Here is a 22,343-nt window from a genome sequence, read left to right as displayed (position 1 = left end):
GTGTGAATCAGCAGAAAAGATAATTGGCAAGTCATGTGAATCTGTTTCTTCTCACTGTGTGGATCACACAACCATCCCTTTCCCCACATAGATCAACAGCAGCTTGAATCCTTACACTTCAGATCCCTAGCTTTGACCCACTAATGTGTTTTTTTTTCTGGTTAGATGCTAGGGTTCTTTGCTACAGTGACTTTGCATAAGTTCTCCACTAATTTGAGAAAGGGGGAAAGCAGTGTTCTGCAGCTCTTCCCTTTCTTCTACATGGCAGGGGCGTGTTATTGCTTTACTAAATTACATGGAAATTTAAACAGCACTAAAATATGAGATTTGAACTCCTGCTCTCCTCTTTCTTGGCTTAGGAAACTTTTCCTTAGGCTACAGGGATGGATGGTGAAGGAGTTAAGAGTTGGTCTGTCTCAAATTAGAGTTCAGAAGGTTTAACTTGGTGCCTGTTTTCCATCAGGGAGAATACTCCCACAGTATAACTGATATCTAGACATCTTCACACAAGAAGCAACAATATGGCCACAGGCCAGGCCCAGACGTGTTTTAGGTTTGTTGCAAGAGGGGTACAATGAAAAACAAGAATCCCCACACACAAAAAATTGGTTATTTTAATTCTTATTATTCTCATTATCAATATATTTTTCATCAAACCACCATGAGTGCTGTTAGAATTGCTCAAAGTTTGCATTCTGCTTTGGGTTTTGCTCTTTCAATGAGATTTTTACACTTTAAAGGTTTAAAGCGCCTGTTAAAACTGAGCTCTGTAACCCAGTGTTAACATACCACCTCTCTCATGTCCATATACCAATACAACGAGTATGGCACAAGTTCTGTATCTACGGGTCTCCCACACTCCTTTGTGGCACAGGGCACACAGCTCACACATACCATTACCAGGGGAGCATGGCTCAGATGTTCCAGAGGCAGGGGGAACATCAAAAGGAAACTGCCCGGGTGTAAGAGGTACATTCTGTGGGTAGCACAGGACACATTCGACAACACTCAGGCATGCTGCTGCTGCAGAGTGTGCACCCAACACTCCTCCTCCTGTTGACACATCACCTCTTGCTACACTCTCCTCACGTGCGCAATAAAGTAAGTGAACTTCAACTGTTGCAGCAGCTAAACGTCTGGGAGCTGATGGTCTAGTTTGAAGGATCTTTCACAAGAGATTCCTCAACACAGAGGTTCATTTTTGGGCACTCGAGAGCAGGGAGAAGATGCTGGAATTCAATGGTTGGGCTCTGCAACTCTCAGAATTTGCTGCAGCCTCCAGAGTGGAATCCATTGATGCTAAAGGTATTCAAATGCCTGGATGTGCCAGGTGAATTTCTAACCTAGTTCTATCAAAATGAGATTTTTGTCTGAGCCTGTCAAATGCAGGGCCTCAGGGCAGCTGCATAACAAATACCCTGCAAAGAGGAACACAAATACCAGGATACCGAGAGCTTAGAAAACTGCCTTTATTCTATTAGTTGTTGGAAAAAAGAAATACAGAAAAGAAGAGTTTAGTTGGCTGCAGATCAGCAAGAAGTTCACAGATGGGAGTTTGGCCACCAGGTGGTAACCAAGCAATACATAAAGAACTTGCATTTTTTTAGCCTTGAGCTGAGTCCAGCAGGTTAACTTAAAGCTTCTGAAATGTTCAGTTGCCTTGAGTGTGAACAGGCTGCCTTTCCCTGGCTCCTAAGGCAGGTGCCGGAAGATCACAGAAAAAACCTCTTCCTGGGTGCAGAGATTAGAATTTATACCATACAAATGGGTCAGACACTTACAAACAAACAGGGAGGTGGGGGAGGAATCAGCTGCTTTCCACTCAACTTTTTTTCAAATAAACTTTCTTAAAAAAAAAAAACCCCAAAACCCCCCCAGAAAAACCTTACGCAGGGATTACAAGTAACAGTAGTAGGAAATCCAATTATACAAAAAATACTACACTGCGGCTGGGGCATATAGATTTATTTTTGGTACCATACATTTAAGTGGCACTAATTAAATAGTAACTAAAAGGTAACTAACATGAAACTACAGAACTGTCACTTTTCATAGCTTGATGGGATCTTTTATTTCAGGGTGTGGTCACAGTTTCAAACTATTGTTTTACACCCTATGCAGCCATGAAAAATCAAATCTCCCTAAAATGTGAAAGCACTGGTGTTATTCTGGACTCCACATACAGCCATGTAGCTCTTGTACCCAATTTGAATGGTACACTAGTTATAAAGTAGTTACAGCTCAATTCTCAGTGTTATCAGCTTTTTCCTCTTTCTAGAAAGATGCAAGAAGTTAGAGAATTGTCTTCAATTAGCGCCTGGCACATACTGCACGTGCAGACGTTTGTTAAAGGAATGTTGATGTTACTTGTGTGCACAGACGAATTCGATGCAGACTGTTATAAAAATCATAGTTGGCTTCTAAAGATTGGTAGCAAGATGATTTGATTTTTAAATCTCTTAAGTAAATTATAGATAAATGAAAAAGGCCAGTAATCATACACTAAGATTAATAAACAGCACTTCAAAATTAATCAAGTGCAGGGTGCTGCCTGGGCTGTCTTCCCTTGGCCATGCTTTACAAGAGAAGGCAGCCAGATTTTTTTTTGCCACGCCGGGCTTGCAAAGCAGCTCTAGTGGCCATTTCAAAAACCTCCCTCACACCGTCTTTGGTCTTTGCAGAGCACTCCATGTACCCGAATGCACCAATGCGGTTTGCCATGTCTCTGCCTTCTTCAGGTTTGACTGGCTCCTGTGCAATACAATAGTAAAAACAAATTAGTAGGGTCCAACAATGCACCTGAACAGGTCATTCTTTTCATCGTCTTCCAGGTTTGCCAGAAGTGCAAACTACATACTCTATTTTAGATCCCATCTGGAATCTAAAATGCACATTTATTTTCTGGATTAAGACCCAGTTTAATTAAGAATAATGTTAAATACATTTTCTTTCCCACAAGTTGTAACATAACACCTCACATTACTGAAGAATTTTTAAAATCTCATTTACCTCATCACTTCATTTATTTATATTTTGGACAATGAAAATGATAGCCCAGTTTGGATCAGTCAGTGTCAATTATTTATAGTCCATTTATTCAGGGTCCAATTCTCATGTCATAGAATAAAAGCTTCAACATTTGTGTTGCAAATGCTTCAGGGGAATATATGTTTAAACAAACTGTTGCCATTGGCAATTTAAAAGTCATGGAACTTAATGATACTTGGGAAGTAAACGCAATTTTACAAGTCATTATCGTAGCAGTACCAAACCCCCCAGCAATATTAATAGCTACAAAAATTGCCGTGTCACTTTTCGTTTAAAAGAAACATTATGCCAGGACAGTCAAGTTTGCCTATTTGGGCAGGGTATTCTCATGCTGAAGGATGACTACTTTTTACTAGACCTGGTATGCTGCTGTTGGGGATTGTTTCAAAATGAACCACATTTTGTCTTTACTCATGAACAAACCAAAGCAAGGCTGTTCAAGTTATTATTTAAAACCACTGTCCAATGCAATGGTTTCTTTGTGGGACAGTGTACTATGAGTACTGGATAAATGGTATCCTACATAGTAATCTAAATGTCTATTTTGTTGTGTATGTGCTTGGTGTGTTCATTTTACCTTATCACTGACCTCCCAACTCTTCTAGAACCACTCCTCCAATTTGGGGCATTCATCTACCAATAGTCTAACTGATGAGAGAGAAAAATCCTTAATTTCTTTGAGAGTGACCTTTACTGCTAGGAAGCCCCAAGAAGGTTAGAAAAGCATCATTTGGTGCCTCTGACAAGATCCTTCGTAAGAAACTACTAAAGAAAATATCCAACTGCAACTGAGCATCGTTTGGCTCTTTAACATCTGTATTTAACAACTTAGTTCTGATTTAAACTATGCAACCATAACACTTAAGTAACAGATTGTGTTTATTTTTCATCTAAAAGAGGCTTTCAATTTTCTGTCCTGAATAACTGTCATTTTCAGCCAGTTCTCTATGATCTGTATTGCTCTGAACATTTTCCAATTTCAATATAAGCCCCACTTAGCTATTTCCCACAGATCATCACTTTGTTCCTGAAACTTCATTGCAGGGCTGAGTCAAAACACACCCAGCGTGACCTGCTCTACATCAGCTTAGCAAGAAACAGGAGCACACAGAAGAGGGGTGGAGGAGACGGGATGCAATAAAGGAATCTAACACTTCTTATTCTACCTAGCGGAGCCAAACTGTATGAGGAGACAAGTAGCTTTGTTCCAGGATGTGGTGCTGAGGGGATGGTGTCCAGGGAAAGCTGTCAATCAGTATGGACACTTAGTTAATGTGCTCATTAGCCATATTACAAAAACTGTCACGTTTTATTGTAAGAAGGGCAGAAAGAAACTTGCCTGCTTCATTTTGGCCAGCTCCCGTCGTGTGTGCTCATCATTTCTTAAGTCCTTCTTGTTTCCTACCAGGATGATAGGCACATTGGGGCAGAAATGTTTCACCTCTGGGGTCCACTTCTCTGGGATGTTTTCTGGAGGGAGGGGGAGAAAAAAAGCAGAAGTGTCTAGTAATCCACATACAAGGCTAAGAAAAAGTGTTTGGGGCAGTTTTCTTTTTAAGATCTGCTGCTTTCTGACTAGAACTATGCTGCTTTATTCCATGAAATTTCATTCAGCTTCTGGTGAGATATAAAACCACTAAACATCACATTTCCTCTCTCTTGTTGCAACTACCACCAAATACAAAAACAAACATTCTAAAGCCAGGGCCTGTCTGTCACCTTCCCAAATTCCTGTTTGAAGTGGTCTCTGATTTCCATTTTTCTGGTCACTAGCGTGTCCATTTCTCCAAGCCCCATTCATATCCAGAAAGTCAGGCCTCATACTCTGCATGTACACAAGGCCTTAAATAATCATCTCTCTGAGACCAAGCCTACCCACAAGTTTTAGACTTTTGGTGCACATGAAGGTAAGACTGGGGATCCATCTGTGTCAGTGCTGAGACTGTCCAAATGAAACAGATGATATTTCATGATTTCTATATGACTTAGCAGGTGTTCAGCCACCCGGAGCGAATGGTCTGACAAATGTTTGAACTGTTGGCTGCACAAGCTTTGCAAGAACAAGACTCCAACACCACAGCAGAGGAAATTCCTACACCAGACCTCAAGTGTAGCTCAAACAAACCTGTCCCACCATGGTCTCCGGAGCACAACCCATACATGCTAAAGGAGAATTTAGTTTCCTTTGCCACAACTATCAAGGAAATGCTATTCCCCATAAGTAACCCCAATAGCAGGTAGAGCAATCCTTTCATAAACTTGTTCAACTGCATCATGAGTGAAGGCTAGGAAACCTGTGCATTAAAGCATGGGAAGTAGAGATGGCATCACATCTACCTCAACAAAACTCAAACACAGCTTAACAGCCAGGCATTTGGGGGAAACCCCTGGCACAAAGAAAGGCCAAATAGTGGGCTACAGTGTTATGAGCAAAGCTCTTACCCTACACAAACCTGGTATATTCAATGAGACAGACAGATGAAAGTAGTATCTTTCAAGACTGTCACATCAAGCTTGCTGTTTTAGCACAGTGCAACTAATGGGAAGCTCCACAGGCAGAAGGAAGAGTGCCTCAATGTTTCCTCTAATTTTTTTCCATCCATGTGCAGAATGAATTTTGCTTTGTGCACCAATATCGAGGTAATGTGCAGATGTGCGCCACCAGTAGAATATAATATATATATTTTTAAAAGTTACCATAGGGATAATTACTCCAGCCAGGACAGGTTAGATAGACATTGTAGAACTCACTACTTGAAAAAATTAAATTTAAGAGTAAGAGAAATAAAAATTATGACATGCATAGACCAGTCAAAAAACTCAAATAACAGCACTTTGAAAGAATAAAATTACAGAGGATATGTGCGCATTGCAGGAAGTACCAAGAAGTAACAATAACAGTAATACCAGTATGTGTTGGGAGGTGGGCGAGAGAGATAGAGTGAGAGAGAGAGAGACACACACACACACACACACACACACACACACATGCTGCCCCTTTAAGTAGATCAGCACTCAGTCTGAATGCTGCTTTTTCAGACACAGCAGCACCACCACCTCCGTCTCACTTCTGAGCTCTGTCGTGTCCCCCCCACCCCCGGGGCTCTGCAGAGATGGGGTACTGGGCGGGGGGGGGGGGAAGATCCTGACATCAGCAGCCCCCCACTCTGCACAGCAAGCAGGAGGCTGCCAGGAGCAGCTGGCCAGGGGCTCCAAGGCAAAGGGCAGGAGCAGCGCGGCACGGTGGGGAGGGGCACCTGACATGTGCGGCACTTGATTGACTCTTGTGCGACTGTGCAGGTATGCAGCTTAGCGGGAACACTGCTCTGGACCACCTCTGGGACCCAGACAGAAGTGGACATTCCTTTATACTGTCTCTCAGGGAGCTGATACAACAATGCAACTGTTTGGCCTGGGGTGGAAGTCATTGTCAACACTCCAATAGCTGGCAGTCTTCATCTACAACATGGCCAAGGATTAAACTTTCCACGCCAATAAACCCTAGAGAATGGAGTCTATTCCTGTGTGAATCCAAGAGTTCCAGTCTAGTGCTTTTTCTCATTGTCCACCATTACTGCCCAAGTTCTCAAGTACACAACATTTGAAAACACTGTTCATGGACTAGATACAGACGGCTGCCACTTCCCAAGATGGGAGGAACTGAACTGAGGCCCTCAAATGCTGATCCCATTTGAGCTGGGGAGAGTTTCATATAGGCAAAGGATGGCACCCCTTCAATCTCTGGCACTAAAACAGAGCTCACCATTGCTGGAGAGGAACCTCCTGGCCATCTCAGTCTCTGGCACCAAGGGCTCCTTGGTTCTGACAACTTGGGATAACTACCCACTCTGGAATGATCTCACAAAGTCCCCTTTCTGCTGCAACTAGCTTCTTGTTCTAAGCCTGGAAGTTGGTAGATCAAATGGACTCCAGGGATAAGATATGGTTTCAGTAGATGGTCTATTGTTATTTGTATTACATTAGCATCTAGATGCCTTGAGATTGGGGCCCTATTATCCTGGGCACTGTATAGACCTACAGTAGCAGCCCCTGCCCCAGAGAGCTGACAATCCAAATAGAAATGACAGAGGGAAACAGAGGCATAGAGCGGTAAAGGAACTTCCAAGGTCACACAGAAGATCAGTGGCAGAGTCTGGAAGAGAACCAGGTCTCCAAAGTCCCAGTCCAGTGGCTTATCCACTGGACTAAATCCCAGCTTGCAGTCTGCCCAGGAAGTGCTAGGATGAGAGTCCGGTCACTGAGGAAACCCCAGCTCAGACCTCACGGTCCATCCTTGAGCAGCTCTTTGCAGCTGACAGTGATGGAACCTCTCAGCCCAGACTCAGTCTACCTCAGCGATTCTCAAATTTCATTGCACCACAACCCCCTTTTGATAACAAAGATTACTACAGGATCTCAGTGCCTTGTATAACTCTAGAATAGTTAGTATATTTGAAATCAAAATGCATTACAAGGCCGCATCTACAAAAAAATAGCCACTAAGTATTTTAATTCACAATCCACTGGCAAGACAATCTTTATATCCAGCAGTAAAAAATAAATATGCACCTAATGAGAGAGGTGAGCTTGTATTGATGGACATAAAGGCCTGAAGCAGAGCTCTGTGTGGGTGAGATAAAGATGGAAGCCCTGTATTTGTTTTTCAGTAAAGTCAGTGTTGAAAACCCAGCTTCACACAGGTAGGTGGATGAAAAATGGCACGAGTGCTTTCAAAGCTGCAAACGACAGCTCTGGATATTCTTCACGCACAGCAATCCAGAAGTTAGCAAAGGGTTGTTCAGAAAATCTCAGCATCAATGTCTCATCACAGGAAAGATCCATTAATGTTTCTTTCACTATAAAAAGTGACAACAGCACTTGCAGTCACTTCTGCATTAAAGGGATTTCTAATCCATGCCTGTTTTCTGATCCTTTACAGGGAAGTACTCCCGAAGCTGCAGTTTTAAGGCTTTCCAGGTGGCTGATAATGGATTGCAAATCATATTTTGGCAAGGCATTTTCATCCAAAAAGTTATCCAGTAAAAGGCACCCTTCAAAACTGCCACAGTCCACATGAGCATACCACAAGGAAAATGTCTTGAATCAACTTTCAATTTGGTCAGTGAGAGAAAAGGCGGAAGTACCTCGTACTTGAAGTGAGGTACTGGCATTCAAAAATGTCTGCTAGGTAAGCTAGCAAAGCAAGCCACTTGGTATCTGCAAACTTCTCCACCAGCGGGGAATCTTTGAATGAAAAATTCTCACTTCCTCTCTGAGCTCAAACAAATGATTGAGAACCTTTCCCCAAGAGAGTCACCTAATTTCTATGTGGTAAAGTAACTGACGGTGCTCAGCTCTCATCTCATCAAACAAAACTCCAAACAGACATACACTTGTTGAGCTACTCTTGATAAAGTTGACTGTGTGAACAGCAGGGCCGCCCAGAGGTGGGGGGCAAGTGGGGCAATTTGCCCCAGACCCCGCAGGGTCCTCCACAAGAGTTTTTTGGGGCCCCTGGAGCAGGGTCCTTCACTCACTCCAGGTGCCCTGGAAAACTCTCGCAGGGCCCGGGCCCCCGGAGCTTCTTCCACTCCGGGTCTTCGGCGGTGGGGGGTTCTTCCACTCTGGGACCCACTGCTGAATTACCGCCGAAGCAGGGGCCCCCCGCCGCCGAAGACGGCCCTGGCGAACAGTTTAATCAAGAACTTGTTTTAGAATGGGTGGCATTTTTTTTTTTGCAACTAGAACTTGCCTGTGTATAATACAGTGAGTCCAAACTGCTGCAGTGCAACAGCCTTCACTCGAGTGACTGTTTTTTTCCAGTCTCGGCACAAGCACCGTCCCTGCAAATTCCTACACAGCACTGTTATTCCAAGCCAGAATCAGAGACAAAAGCATCCAAAAGTGCAAAGAGCTGTTCCCCTGTAGCATGCTGTGGTAATGGCTGGTAGAACAGAAATTCCTCTTGGAGTTTTTCCCATCACTCTCAAATTTTATGTATGTCAGTATCTGAACAGCACCAGACATCCATCGTTTTGTCAAGCTAAATGGCAAAAAAGGACTTTGCTTGATTTTGGCAATCACTTGCTCAGTCATGTCGTCTGCCATACGTGAATATGCCTTGCAATGATTCAATTCTCCTGACACTAAGTTGAGTCGCTGCACCTTGCCCCACCATAATTGAAAACACTTTCTTGGCACATGGCCGAAAAAAGTTTCTCTGATAGTGTGTGGTGTCCCAGTTTTAGCTATCCAGTATGACACATGAAAGATCTCAAGGGCTCTCTCATTTGCTGTAGTTGCCTTTCTCAGTGCTCTTTTCTAGCCCTGTAGCTCTCCCAGCTTTTGCTGGAGAAAAATCGAGCAGTTTTGTTTGAAGAGAACTGTGCTGTGTCTGCAAGTGCCATAACATTTTAAATGGTTTTAAGCTCTCCTTTGCCAGAACTTCACCACACACGACACACTCTGCCCATGGGCCTTCCTCAAAGCCAGTCCATGTAAATCCAAATTCCAAATATTTCGGATGGTATTTGCGGTTTCTTTCTTTTTTTTATTTTTTAAACTGCAGTTTGGATTCTTGTTGTGAACTCTTCTTTAGCTACAAGTGGCAATTGACTACCCTTCATCACCCTTCTTTCCTACACTTTTCTTCAGAAAACGGTTCACTGCTAAAATTATTTCTACATCAACTTTTCAAACTGGCTTCAACCATAACACATGCCGGGTCCTTGCTAGGAAACCACACAGGTGTCTGAGTAGACAGAAGTAATGCACAGAGCCAGGGTCTGGGAGTGGGAAGCAGGGCAATTGTCTGTGGCCCCACGCCACAGAAGGCAAGCAGCTAAGTTGCTTGGGCTGGGGTTCCGGCTGTCAGCAGGGGCTGAAATTTGTGGCAAGAAACTCAGGGTAGAGGGTGGGGGAGAAAGTGCCCCACACCCTCTCTGATACCCCTCCAGTTTCAGCCCCAGCCCCACCGTCAGGTACTCTATATAGGTGTGCAATGATTAATCATTTCTCAGCGAAGTTTCTGCCTATCAAAGGGGAGCTAGAGTGTTCTAGAGCAGTGGTTCTCAAACTTTTTTTTTCACAGACGTGAAAATTGCTGAGAGTCTCAGCGGACCACTTATTGATCTTTCCAAATGTTGTTTGTACCGTTGGCTAAGTATTGTTTTGGATTAAAGAACTATATAAAACAAAACAAAAAACCCAAACAAAAAAAAAAATTCAGTTCTACAAATAAAAGCACACAACTCATATTTTAATATCAGTAGTCTTACCTTTCTAATGCGATGGATGTGCCCTCTCTCCCCTGCTGTGGCAGCCCCCGAGCTGGGGCTGGGAAGGAGAGCAGTCTCTCCCTGGCAACCGCAGCCCTGGAGCTGTGGAAAGTCGCCTCTTTCTCTGGCTGTGCAGCGCTGCACATCCCAAATTCCCCCCACCCTCTGCACGGCTCCACTAATTAGGTGGGTGGCCCTTCATTGTCTTGTGTGTGGCTGTCCAGGCACGCACCTTAGAGGGAACTATCCACGGACCACCTGAATGGAGCTTGCAGACTGCAGGTGGTCTGTGGACCACAGTTTGAGAACCTCTATTCTAGAGTTTTAGGGAATTCAGAGAGCTGAAGCCAAGATGCCCAATGCATCATGACAGCAGTGGAAATGGACAGAGCTGCCATATCAGCTGCATCTATGGAGGCTTGTAGCAATGCCCTAGCCCAGGGGTAGGCAATCTGCGGCACACAAACTGATTTTCAGTGGCACTCACACTGCCCAGGTCCTGGCCACCGGTCCGGGGGGCTCTGCATTTTAATTTAATTTTAAATGAAGCGTCTTAAACGTTTTAAAAACCTTATTTACTTTACATACAACAATAGTTTAGTTAGATATTATAGACTTAAAGAAAGAGACCTTCTAAAAATGTTAAAATGTATTACTGGCATACAAAACCTTAAATTAGAGTGAATAAATGAAGACTCGGCACACCACTTCTGAAAGGTTGCCGACCCCTGTTCTAGCCGATAGTTGACCACGAGCTATGATGGCCTGGAACTGTTCACGATGTTCTGTTGGAAGGTGATTCAACAGACAAGGTGACTTTTGATGGTATGATTGTACTTTGCCATAAGGACTTGATAATTTGTGATCCTGAAGTGTAGAGTCACAGACAAATAAGCCATATGGCCCAAAAGGTCAAGGTGTTTTGATCCTTATTGTATGCAGTCAATTTAGCATGGGGCTGCCTGCCACGTTCATTTACAGCTGAAACACAACCAAGGATTTGGGTGAAGGGTGCTAGATGCTCTGTCTCAGTTGGAGGCAACTGAGAAGGCACTGAGGGCAGTTTGGCTGCATGACCCAATATATCCTCAGCAGGAGGCACAAGGAGGTGTAGGGTGCATGCACTGGTTGAATGGGCACTGCTACTAAAACTCTCCGATCAAAGGCAAATGGGGTGCACATGCACCTAAAGTGGAGCACCCACAGGAACACTATTGAAAGAACAAAGATTCATTACACAAAATATTGAAGCTAGCATTGCAATGTATATAAAAATGTGGTTAGTAGAAATCAGAATTTCCACTCAATATTAAACCATAGATAAATGAATTAAAGGCTGCACAGTACAGTCTCCTAAGGATACAGGAAACCTGGTTTGGATTCAGTTTTACTTACCTAAACTATCAGGACTATCAATTGAAAAACACATAAGTATAACATCAGTGTCTGGATACGACAGAGGCCTAAGTCGATCATAATCTTCTTGTCCTGCAGTATCCCACAGGGCCAACTCAACCTACAAAAAAGAATGAAGGCAGTTAGCCAAAATTATCAAGGGGAAATCTGATTCAAGTGTGAGTAATCCAAGCAAAGTAGTGGATTTCAGTGAACATGATTCAACAGGAGGGGAACACAGTGCACTCCACTTTCACAAATGGAAAATGAGGAGTTGTCTATTCCCTGCATCCAAAAATCAATTTAACATATTGACAAGATTTTCCATTATATCAGTGGTTATCCCTACACCTCTGAAGAGTGGGAGCTACCAGAAAGAAAAGCAAGATGGATGAACTGAAGGGATATAATAGCCTAAAAATAGTTCTCTGAGGCTGGGAAACTACTCTGTAAACTATTGAAGAGGTCACATTTTCAGTAAAACAGGACTATACATGCACTTGCTTTTCCAGAACTTGGACAGATTAAAAAAATTCACCCCACACTCCAACTAAAAGACAAAAATTTCGAAGGGCCACTCATTTCTGTGTAGTTTTACTGAAGTTCCACCACCATAGTGGAAACTTAAACCCGCAATTTGCTGATCTTTCGTGTGCAACACCCATTATTGCTAAGGGCTGAATAAATGAAGTCATCTTTTAAGATCTCAATTTGGGGCAGAGCTAGGAGAACTACAGCACAGAATTTTTTGGAAAAACAAACAAACTAGAAAACTACAAGCTATACTAAGTACCTACAATAATAAATTTGTAAAACTGCAAATACTAAATGGATGGACTGTATGCAAAAAAGAGTTCAGAAACTTTCCAAGCAGCTCTGGTTAAGTGCAACAGGCAGCAACTGGACTCCAAACATCAATATGCTTGAATGCCATGCAACTGTCAATTGTTTAACTTATAAAGACAACAGCTCAAATGCTACTCTCAATTATAGGGTGCATCTGCATAGATTTCCAGGAAGGTTGCACTAATGTAACAGAGGGCAGAACTGGGCTCAGAATGAGAAGTTTACTTACCAGTAACTTGTTCTTTGTATCTCCTTGGCGCATTCACATTTGTGGGAGCAGGCTCATGGTGGTGAACACATGGAACCCTCTTCTAAAGCAGTGTCTGCTGGGGGTGTGCACGAGTGCCTTTGTGTGGTGCTGAAGGAGCCGCTCTAGTCTACACAACAGTGCATACCCTTTAGCCATCTCAGCTCCTTCTCTCCTTTGAGGGCATCTGTGCATTCCCACTTGTGGGACATTAGTGAGTAGTGTTCCCTGAGACGTTTCCCCTCTGGTATTATCTGGACGGGTGATCTGCTAGGTCACTCCAATCCTTGACTCTGGGAGCCAGCCTTACCCTGCTCTGCTGTGAAAGCCCCCACTCCTGGGCTGTTCACGCACAGCCTCTGGTATGTAAGCTGCTCCTTGGATTGTGCAACCAAATGACACTAGCCAATATCGCCAGTCCCAGACACAGGAACCTCCATCTTGCAATGTCCAGTTTTATGCCCTCTGGATGCTGCAAGCTTATATGAGTTCATCAAAGAAATTGATATGTACCAGGCTTGTTATCCCAAGGGGAGTTTCTGACATGCTTCAAAGCAAATGCACTGCTTCAGGTAGAACAAACATTTATTAATTAATTAATCATAGAATATCAGGGTTGGAAGGGACCTCAGGAGGTCATCTAGTCCAACCTGCTGCTCAAAGCAGGACCAATCCCCAGACAGATCTTTGCCCCAGATCCCTAAATGGCCCCCTCAAGGACTGAACTCAACCGTGGGTTTAGCAAGCCAATGCTTAAACTACTAAGCTATCCCTCCCTCCAAAAAAACTGCAAAGATAAATTTTAAGTGATTATAAATCAAAGCATAAGTCAGATTTGGTCAAATGAAATAAAAGCAAAATGCACTCTAAGCTGATCTTAACACTTTCAATGCCCTTACAAACTTAGATGCTTTTCACCACAACCTGGCTGGTTGCTCTTCAGCCAGGCTCTCCCCTTTGATCAGCGCTTTAGTCACTTGGTGGGGTGTCAGCAGATGTAGGTGGGAGAGGAAGAGCATGGCAGATGTCTCTCCCTTTTATCATGTCCTTTATTCCCTCTTGGCTCCCCACCCCCCTTCAGAGTCAGGTGAGCATTACCTCATCACAGTCCCAAACTGGCCAAAGGAGGGTGTGTGTGTGTGACTCACTCAAGAGTCCAACAGATCCTTCTGTTACTGCCTAGGCCAGCGTCCTTTGTTCCTGTGAAGTTGGGCAGGGTTTGTCCCATACCTACCCTGATGAGATGTGAACTGCCTCTCTACTCTTGGACAGTTTTTGCCTGGGCTTATTTTAAGCCATGAGGATACATTTTCAGCCTCATAACTATATATAGTAATGTTATAGGTTATAATTTAATGTAACATTACTGTAACAACAATGCTCAGTGCATCATGATCCTTCCGAAGACACCTAACATGACAAACTTTGCATTGGATACCACACAATCATTTTACAAGGATGAACATGGGGGTGCTGGGTGATCCCCGGAGGTACAGAGCATCACGTTCTCTTAGGAAGAAGGCAGGCAAGGAGAGCACTAATAAACTTGGACTGCAACACTGTCCTGCCCAATTTTGCATCGGAGTTCAATTTCAAAAGAAAAATGCCTGGTTAAGGTATGCACTGAACTCCATGTTGCTGCTCTCTCTTTCTCCAACAAGAATGTGCCTGAAAGAAGCCATAGCTGTAGGAGTGGCTCCAGTACAATTTTTTAAAACTATAGGTACTGGTACTTTAATACACTGGGACAATCTATGTAGAGATAAATGCCATGGGGAGTCCCTCCATGAACTATAAACAGAGTTTGTCTTAATAGATTTTGTACTGTGTAGGTCAGAGGTCTCAAACACGTGGCCCACGAGCTGCATGCGGCCTGCCAGGTTATTTTCTGCGGCCCACAAGCTCCTTGTGGCCCCCCCCGCCCTCCCCCAGTGTTTACCTAGAGCGGCTCCGATCTGGCGCACACCAGGGGCAGGGCAGGCTCCCTGCCTGCCCTGCCCCGCTCCAGGAAGCGGACAGAACCTGGGGGAGGAGAGGCACAGGGGTGTGTGTTGACATTGCTTCAGGCACCGCTCCCAGCAACTTCCATTGGCCGCAGTTCCCCGTTCCCGGCCAATGGGAGATGCTGGGGGCGGTGCCTGAAGCAACAGCAACACACACACCCCTGCACCTCTCCTCCCCCACGTTCCAACTGCTTCCCGGAGCGGCGTGGGGGCGGGCGGGGAGCCTGCCCTGCCCCCGGTGCATGGGGGGCCAGAGCCCGCCCCCCGAACCCCTCCTGCAGTCGAACCCCCTGCCCTGACCCCCTGCCCTGAGCCCTCTCCCGCACCCTACACTCCTCCTGCACCCCAACCCATTGCCCAGAGCCCCCTGCCGCATCCCTCCTGCACCACAATCCCCTGCCCTGACTCCCTGCCGCACCCCTCACCCCAACCCACTGCCCAGAGCCCCTTGCCGCACCCTAATCCCGTCCTGACCCCTTGCCACACCCTCCCCCTCCTGCACCCCGATCCTGTCCTGACCCCTTGCCACACCCCTCCTCCCTCCTGCACCCCACACCCCAACCCACTGCCCAGAGCCCCCTGCCGCACCCCTCCTGCACCCCAATCCCCTGCCCTGACCCCCTGCCACATCCCTCATCCCTCCTGCACCCCACGCCCTAACTCCCAGCCCTGAGCCCCCGCCACACCCCACACTGCTCCTGCACCCCCTGGGGGCAGGGAGGGGGCAGAGTTGGGGTGGGGATTTTGGGGAAGGTGTTAGAATGGGGGCAGGGAAGGGGTGGGAAGAGGCGGGGCCTCAGGGAAGGGGTGGAGTAGGGGCGGGGCCGAGGGTGGCAGGGGGGGAGGTGTCAGTAATGCGGCCCTTAGGCCAATGTACTAGCCCTCATGTGGCCCTCCTGGTCATTTGAGTTTGAGACCCCTGGTCTAGGTAAACCCAGGGAGTTATTTTAACACAGTGTGCCAGTGTGTTTCCCTGAGATGAGAATGGGGTTTTAGGAAGAAGACAGCAAGGGAAATGTATTGATTGAGGTGCAAGTCAGATACCAGCTTAGGCCTTATCTACACTACCGTGGTAAGCTGACCTAAGTTACGCTACTTCAGTTACATGAATAATGTAACTGAGGTTGACGCAGCTTAGGTCGACTTACCAAGGTGTCTACACAGTGCTGTGTCAATGGGAGACACCTTCCACCTACTTTTAGGGTTGCCAGGCATCCAGTTTTAGACCAAAACACCCGGTCAAAAAGGGATTCTGGCAGCTCTGGTCAACCCTGCCGACTGGGCCATTAAAATTCCAGTCAGCAGTGTTGCAGGTTTAAGGCAGGCGAGTCCCTAACTTTCCTGGCACTGCGCTGTGCCCTGGAAGCAGCCAGCAGGTCCAGCTCCTAGGCAGGGGGGCCATGGGGCTCCATGTGCTGCCTCTGCCCCGAGCACTGGCTCCACACTCTCATTGGCCAGGAACTGTGGCCAATGGGAGCTGGCGGGGGGTGCCTGCAGGCGGCACCCAGAGCCTGCTGCCCAACCCCCCAACCTAGGCGATGGACCTGCTGGCCACTTCTGGGGTGCAGCACGGTGCCAGGACAGGCAGGGAGCCTGCCTTTGCCCTGCTACATTGCTGACCGGGAGCTGTCTGAGGTAAGCCTGCACCCCAACCCTGAGCCCCAACACTGAGCCCTCCAAACCCGGAACCCCCTGCTACACCCTAAAACCCTCATCCCCAGGCTCACCCCAGAGCCCCCCCACCTCCATTCCCCATCCCATCCCAGAGCCAGCATGCCCTATTTAGAGCCCTCACCCCCTCCCACTCCCTAACCCCAGCCCAGTGAACGTGAGAGAGGATGGGGGACAGTAAGCCACCGAGAGAGGGGGAATGTAGTGAGTGGGGGGCAGGGCAGGGCAAGGGTATTTGGTTTTGTGCGGTTAGAAAGTTGGCAACCCTACCTACTTCCCTTACTCTTCTCGGGGAGCTGGAGTACCAGAAATCGATGGGATAGCGCTCAGCCATCGATGTAGTGGGTCTTCGCCAGACCTACTAAATCGATGCCGCTGCATTGATCGCAACAGCGCTGATGTACCGGTAAGTGGTCATCGCCTTAGGCATGATGGAGCTTCATAACCATCTTTGAGCCATGGTGTAAGGTGATGTAGCCCTTGTGGAGTACACTTACCCTCCTTGCAGAGGTGGAGGCAATAAGGAAAGCTGTATTTAGAAATAAGATGTTCTAAAGAAGCTAATCTAGGAAGCTCAAAAATGGGGAGGGGAGGAAAGAGGAGGAATTAGTACAAGATTTAAATCCCAAGAGGAAGGACACTCCTTGGTTGGGGGAAAAGCATTAGTCAAGCCTTTAGAAATCTGGAGACTGGGGTGGAGGGAAAACTGGTCTGCCTCTGACGTGGTGCTAATAGCGGAAACGGCTGCCAGGTGAACCTTAAGAAATGCACCCAACAGACCAGACCTTGGGTTGCAAGATTCAGTAAGTAGCCCAGATGTGCAAAAACCCATTTTGGAATGGAGGCATAACCTTGTCATTGGTCCTGATGCAAAATCTTTTCATTTTTGTTTGAAAGAGGAGCTCTTCCTAAAAATGCAGGCAGAAGCCCAGCAGCAGAGTGGGGGCTATCCAGTTTATTGCACTGAGTGTAGCATGTATGATTACCTGCCCTGTGGGCGGGTTGCGTATGTGTGCAGTCGGTGCAAGGAGCTCCTGGCCCTCAGAGACCATGTACAGACTTTGGAGGCCAGGGTGGCAGAACTGGAGGAGCTGAGAGAGGCAGAGAGGTATGTTGATGAGGCTTTCCGGGACACTGTAGAATTGTCCCACCTCCGCTTAGACAGCACCTGTGCTGTTGAGGAGGAAGAAGGGCCCAGGGAAGTAGAGCAGGCAATGGGAGCAGAGGGAAACCTTCCCGTAGTTGGGACCCTCCTTCCAGATGGTGCTGGGGTTGCCTCTCGCACTGAGGTTGCCTCTCCGGGGGAGGGAACTCCAGTTTCTAGGAAAAGGCAGGTGTTAGTAATGGGAGATTCGATTATTAGAAATGTAGATAGCTGGGTCTGTGATGACCGGGAGAACCGTATGGTGACTTGCCTGCCTGGTGCGAAGGTTGCGGATCTCTCGAGGCATCTAGATAGACTTATGTGTAGTGCTGGGGAGGAGCCGGTGGTCGTGGTACATGTAGGTACCAATGACATAGGGAAGGGTAGGAGAGATGTCCTGGAAGCCAAATTTAGGCTGCTAGGGAAGAGACTGAAATCCAGGACCTCTATGGTGGCATTTTCAGAAATGCTCCCAGTTCCACGCGCAGGGCCAGGTAGGCAGGCAGAGCTTCAGAGTCTCAATGCGTGGATGAGACGATGGTGTAGAGAGGAGGGGTTCACGTTCATTAGGAACTGGGGAAACTTCTGGGATGGGAGGAGCCTATACAGGAGAGATGGGCTCCACCTAAACCAAAGTGGAACCAGACTGCTGGCGCTAAACATTAAAAAGGTTGTAGAGCAGTTTTTAAACTAGGTGATGGGGGAAAGCCGACTGCTGCAGAGAAGCGTGTGGATCGGACACAGACTTCTCTTAGGGGAGAGTCTGATGATAGAGAATCTCCAGGTTATAGTCAGGAGCAGAGGAATGAGAAATATAATGTAAGGGCCGGATCAGATGATGAACAGTCACATAAAAAAGAATCTGGCACATCAGAAAAAGGCAGGCTAATAAACAGGGACAAGTTTTTAAAGTGCTTGTACACAAATGCCAGAAGTCTAAATAATAAGATGGGTGAACTAGAGTGCCTTGTGATAAAGGAGGATATTGATATAATAGGCATCACAGAAACCTGGTGGACTGAGAGCAATCAATGGGACACAATCATTCCGGGGTACAAAATATATCGGAAGGACAGAACAGGCCGTGCAGGGGGAGGAGTGGCACTATATGTTAAAGAAAGTGTAGATTCAAATGAAGTAAAAATCTTAAGCGAATCCACAGGTTCCATAGAGTCTCTATGGATAGAAATTTCATGCTCTAGTAAAAATATAACATTAGGGATCTATTATCGACCACCTGACCAGGACAGTAATAGTGATGATGAAATGCTAAGGGAAATTAGAGAGGCTATCAAAATTAAGAACCCAATAATAGTGGGGGATTTCAATTATCCCCATATTGACTGGGAACATTTCACTTCAGGACGAAATGCAGAGATAAAATTTCTCGATACTTTAAATGACTGCTTCATGGAGCAGCTGGTACGGGAACCCACAAGGGGCGAGGCGACTCTAGATTTAATCCTGAGTGGAGCGCAGGAGCTGGTCCAAGAGGTAACTATAGCAGGACCGCTTGGAAATAGTGACCATAATACAATAGCATTCAACATCCCTGTGGTGGGAAGAACATCCCAACTGCCTACCACTGTGGCCTTTAATTTCAAAAGGGGGAACTATACAAAAATGAGGGGGTTAGTTAGACAAAAGTTAAAAGGTACATTGACTAAAGTGAAATCCCTGCAAGTTGCGTGGGCCCTTTTTAAAGACACCATAATAGAGGCCCAACTTCAATGTATACCCCAAATTAAGAAAAACTGTAAAAGAACTAAAAAAGAGCCACCGTGGCTTAACCACCATGTAAAAGAAGCAGTGAAAGATAAAAAGACTTCCTTTAAAAAGTGGAAGTCAAATCCTAGTGAGGCAAATAGAAAGGAGCACAAACGCTGCCAACTTAAGTGCAAGAGTGTAATAAGAAAAGCCAAAGAGGAGTTTGAAGAACGGCTAGCCAAAAACTCCAAAGGTAATAACAAAATGTTTTTTAAGTACATCAGAAGCAGGAAGCCTGCTAAACAACCAGTGGGGCCCCTTGATGATGAAAATACAAAAGGAGCGCTTAAAGATGATAAAGTCATTGCGGAGAAACTAAATGGATTCTTTGCTTCAGTCTTCACGGCTGAGGATGTTAGGGAGATTCCCAAACCTGAGCTGGCGTTTGTAGGTGACAAATCTGAGGAACTGTCACAGATTGAAGTATCAGTAGAGGAGGTTTTGGAATTAATTGATAAACTCAACATTAACAAGTCACCGGGACCAGATGGCATTCACCCAAGAGTTCTGAAAGAACTCAAATGTGAAGTTGCGGAACTATTAACTAAGGTTTGTAACCTGTCCTTTAAATCGGCTTCGGTACCCAATGACTGGAAGTTAGCTAATGTAACGCCAATATTTAAAAAGGGCTCTAGGGGTGATCCCGGCAATTACAGACCGGTAAGTCTAACGTCGGTACCGGGCAAATTAGTTGAAACAATAGTAAAGAATAAAATTGTCAGACACATAGAAAAACATAAACTCTTGAGCAATAGTCAACATGGTTTCTGTAAAGGGAAATCGTGTCTTACTAATCTATTAGAGTTCTTTGAAGGGGTCAACAAACATGTGGACAAGGGGGATCCGGTGGACATAGTGTACTTAGATTTCCAGAAAGCCTTTGACAAGGTCCCTCACCAAAGGCTCTTACGTAAATTAAGCTGTCATGGGATAAAAGGAAAGGTCCTTTCATGGATTGAGAACTGGTTAAAGGACAGGGAACAAAGGGTAGGAATTAATGGTAAATTCTCAGAATGGAGAGGGGTAACTAGTGGTGTTCCCCAAGGGTCAGTCCTAGGACCAATCCTATTCAATTTATTCATAAATGATCTGGAGAAAGGGGTAATCAGTGAGGTGGCAAAGTTTGCAGATGATACTAAACTGCTCAAGATAGTTAAGACCAAAGCAGATTGTGAAGAACTTCAAAAAGATCTCACAAAACTAAGTGATTGGGCAACAAAATGGCAAATGAAATTTAATGTGGATAAATGTAAAGTAATGCACATTGGAAAAAATAACCCCAACTATACATACAACATGATGGGGGCTAATTTAGCTACAACGAGTCAGGAAAAAGATCTTGGAGTTATCGTGGATAGTTCTCTGAAGATGTCCACGCAGTGTGCAGAGGCGGTCAAAAAAGCAAACAGGATGTTAGGAATCATTAAAAAGGGGATAGAGAATAAGACTGAGAATATATTATTGCCCTTATATAAATCCATGGTACGCCCACATCTCGAATACTGTGTACAGATGTGGTCTCCTCACCTCAAAAAAGATATTCTAGCACTAGAAAAGGTTCAGAAAAGAGCAACTAAAATGATTAGGGGTTTAGAGAAGGTCCCATATGAGGAAAGATTAAAGAGGCTAGGACTCTTCAGTTTGGAAAAGAGAAGACTAAGGGGGGACATGATAGAGGTATATAAAATCATGAGTGATGTTGAGAAAGTGGATAAGGAAAAGTTATTTACTTATTCACATAATATAAGAACTAGGGGTCACCAAATGAAATTAATAGGCAGCAGGTTTAAAACAAATAAAAGGAAGTTCTTCTTCACGCAGCGCACAGTCAACTTGTGGAACTCCTTACCTGAGGAGGTTGTGAAGGCTAGGGCTATAACAATGTTTAAAAGGGGACTGGATAAATTCATGGTGGCTAAGTCCATAAATGGCTATTAGCCAGGATGGGTAAGGAATGGTGTCCCTAGCCTCTGTTCGTCAGAGGATGGAGATGGATGGCAGGAGAGAGATCACTTGATCGTTGCCTGTTAGGTCCACTCTCTCTGGGGCACCTGGCATTGGCCACTGTCGGTAGACAGATACTGGGCTAGATGGACCTTTGGTCTGACCCGGTATGGCCTTTCTTATGTTCTTATGTTCTTATGAGCATGATGGATTGCAATCTAAGAACAGGTGTGGTCCATGCTAGTTAACCAGGCTGTCGTCCATGCTGTGAGATGTAGCATCTCGGGATTCGGGTACAGTATTCTACACTGAGACAAGCAGTCTGGAGACAGAGACAAGCAGATTAGGGTGGTTACCTAGAGAGGTCCAGGAATTTGTGTACCAGAGTTGGCATGGTCACAGGTTAGGAAAAAATCAAAGCAGACAGTCACTGATTCTAATGACCCTGGGATCACAGGTGCAGGGGAGAGACAGGTCCCACTTCAGAAGAAATGTATCAGAAAGAGGTATTGCCTCTTTCTGCTCTGGTGCAGCAGAGTTGGCGCTTGGTATTTTGCCTTGATGTGAAATGGTATAGTTTTTGCGTGGCCCCATTTGATAAAATTTTCTGACCACTGATGTTTTTAGAGACCATTCATATAGATGCTGCATCTTGCTGCTAAACAAGGCTGCTTGCATATTTTCTTCCCCAACAGATATATGCCTACCAGATGGATCTGGTGCTTTGTACACCACATCTAGTTTCTTTCCTCTACTTAATGATGGAGAACCTGGCTGTGATGTTGTTCATTATTAACCAATATCAATTTCCCTAAGAACCCATCTCATTGGCCTGAAAATAATGGTGATGGCACTTGGATTCTAGACTTCCATCGGGGACAAGGTGGAGGGGTCAGTGGAGAATGTGGATGTGAGAGCGGAAGGGATGGACTGTATACCCTACAAGATATTTTTCCTGGCCCCAACCAGGAAAGCTGTTGCAGGACTTCAGGAGGGATCAC

At 45.5% G+C, this 22,343-nt stretch overlaps 1 protein-coding gene across 6 annotated transcripts in view; it reads right to left on the bottom strand.

Moving 5' to 3' along the window:
* Positions 1-1,453: 1,453 nt before the first annotated feature.
* RHOA (ras homolog family member A) overlaps positions 1,454-22,343 on the bottom strand; it is a 90,377-nt gene continuing 69,487 nt past the window's right edge. For all 6 annotated transcript variants that reach the window (XM_045025836.1, XM_045025838.1, XM_045025841.1 and 3 more), the window contains exons 3-5: positions 11,721-11,841; positions 4,388-4,518; positions 1,454-2,751 (exon numbers count right to left, since the gene is read on the bottom strand). In XM_045025836.1, the coding sequence (XP_044881771.1) occupies positions 2,578-2,751; positions 4,388-4,518; positions 11,721-11,841 (426 nt within the window). In that variant the 3' untranslated portion in view covers positions 1,454-2,577. The remainder of the gene's footprint in view (positions 2,752-4,387; positions 4,519-11,720; positions 11,842-22,343) is intronic.

This window comes from Mauremys mutica, chromosome 7 (assembly GCF_020497125.1).
Source record: "Mauremys mutica isolate MM-2020 ecotype Southern chromosome 7, ASM2049712v1, whole genome shotgun sequence".
NCBI classification, from domain to species: domain Eukaryota; kingdom Metazoa; phylum Chordata; order Testudines; family Geoemydidae; genus Mauremys; species Mauremys mutica.
Note: the sequence above shows the minus strand (reverse complement) of the source record. Positions and strands in the feature narration are given on the sequence as shown.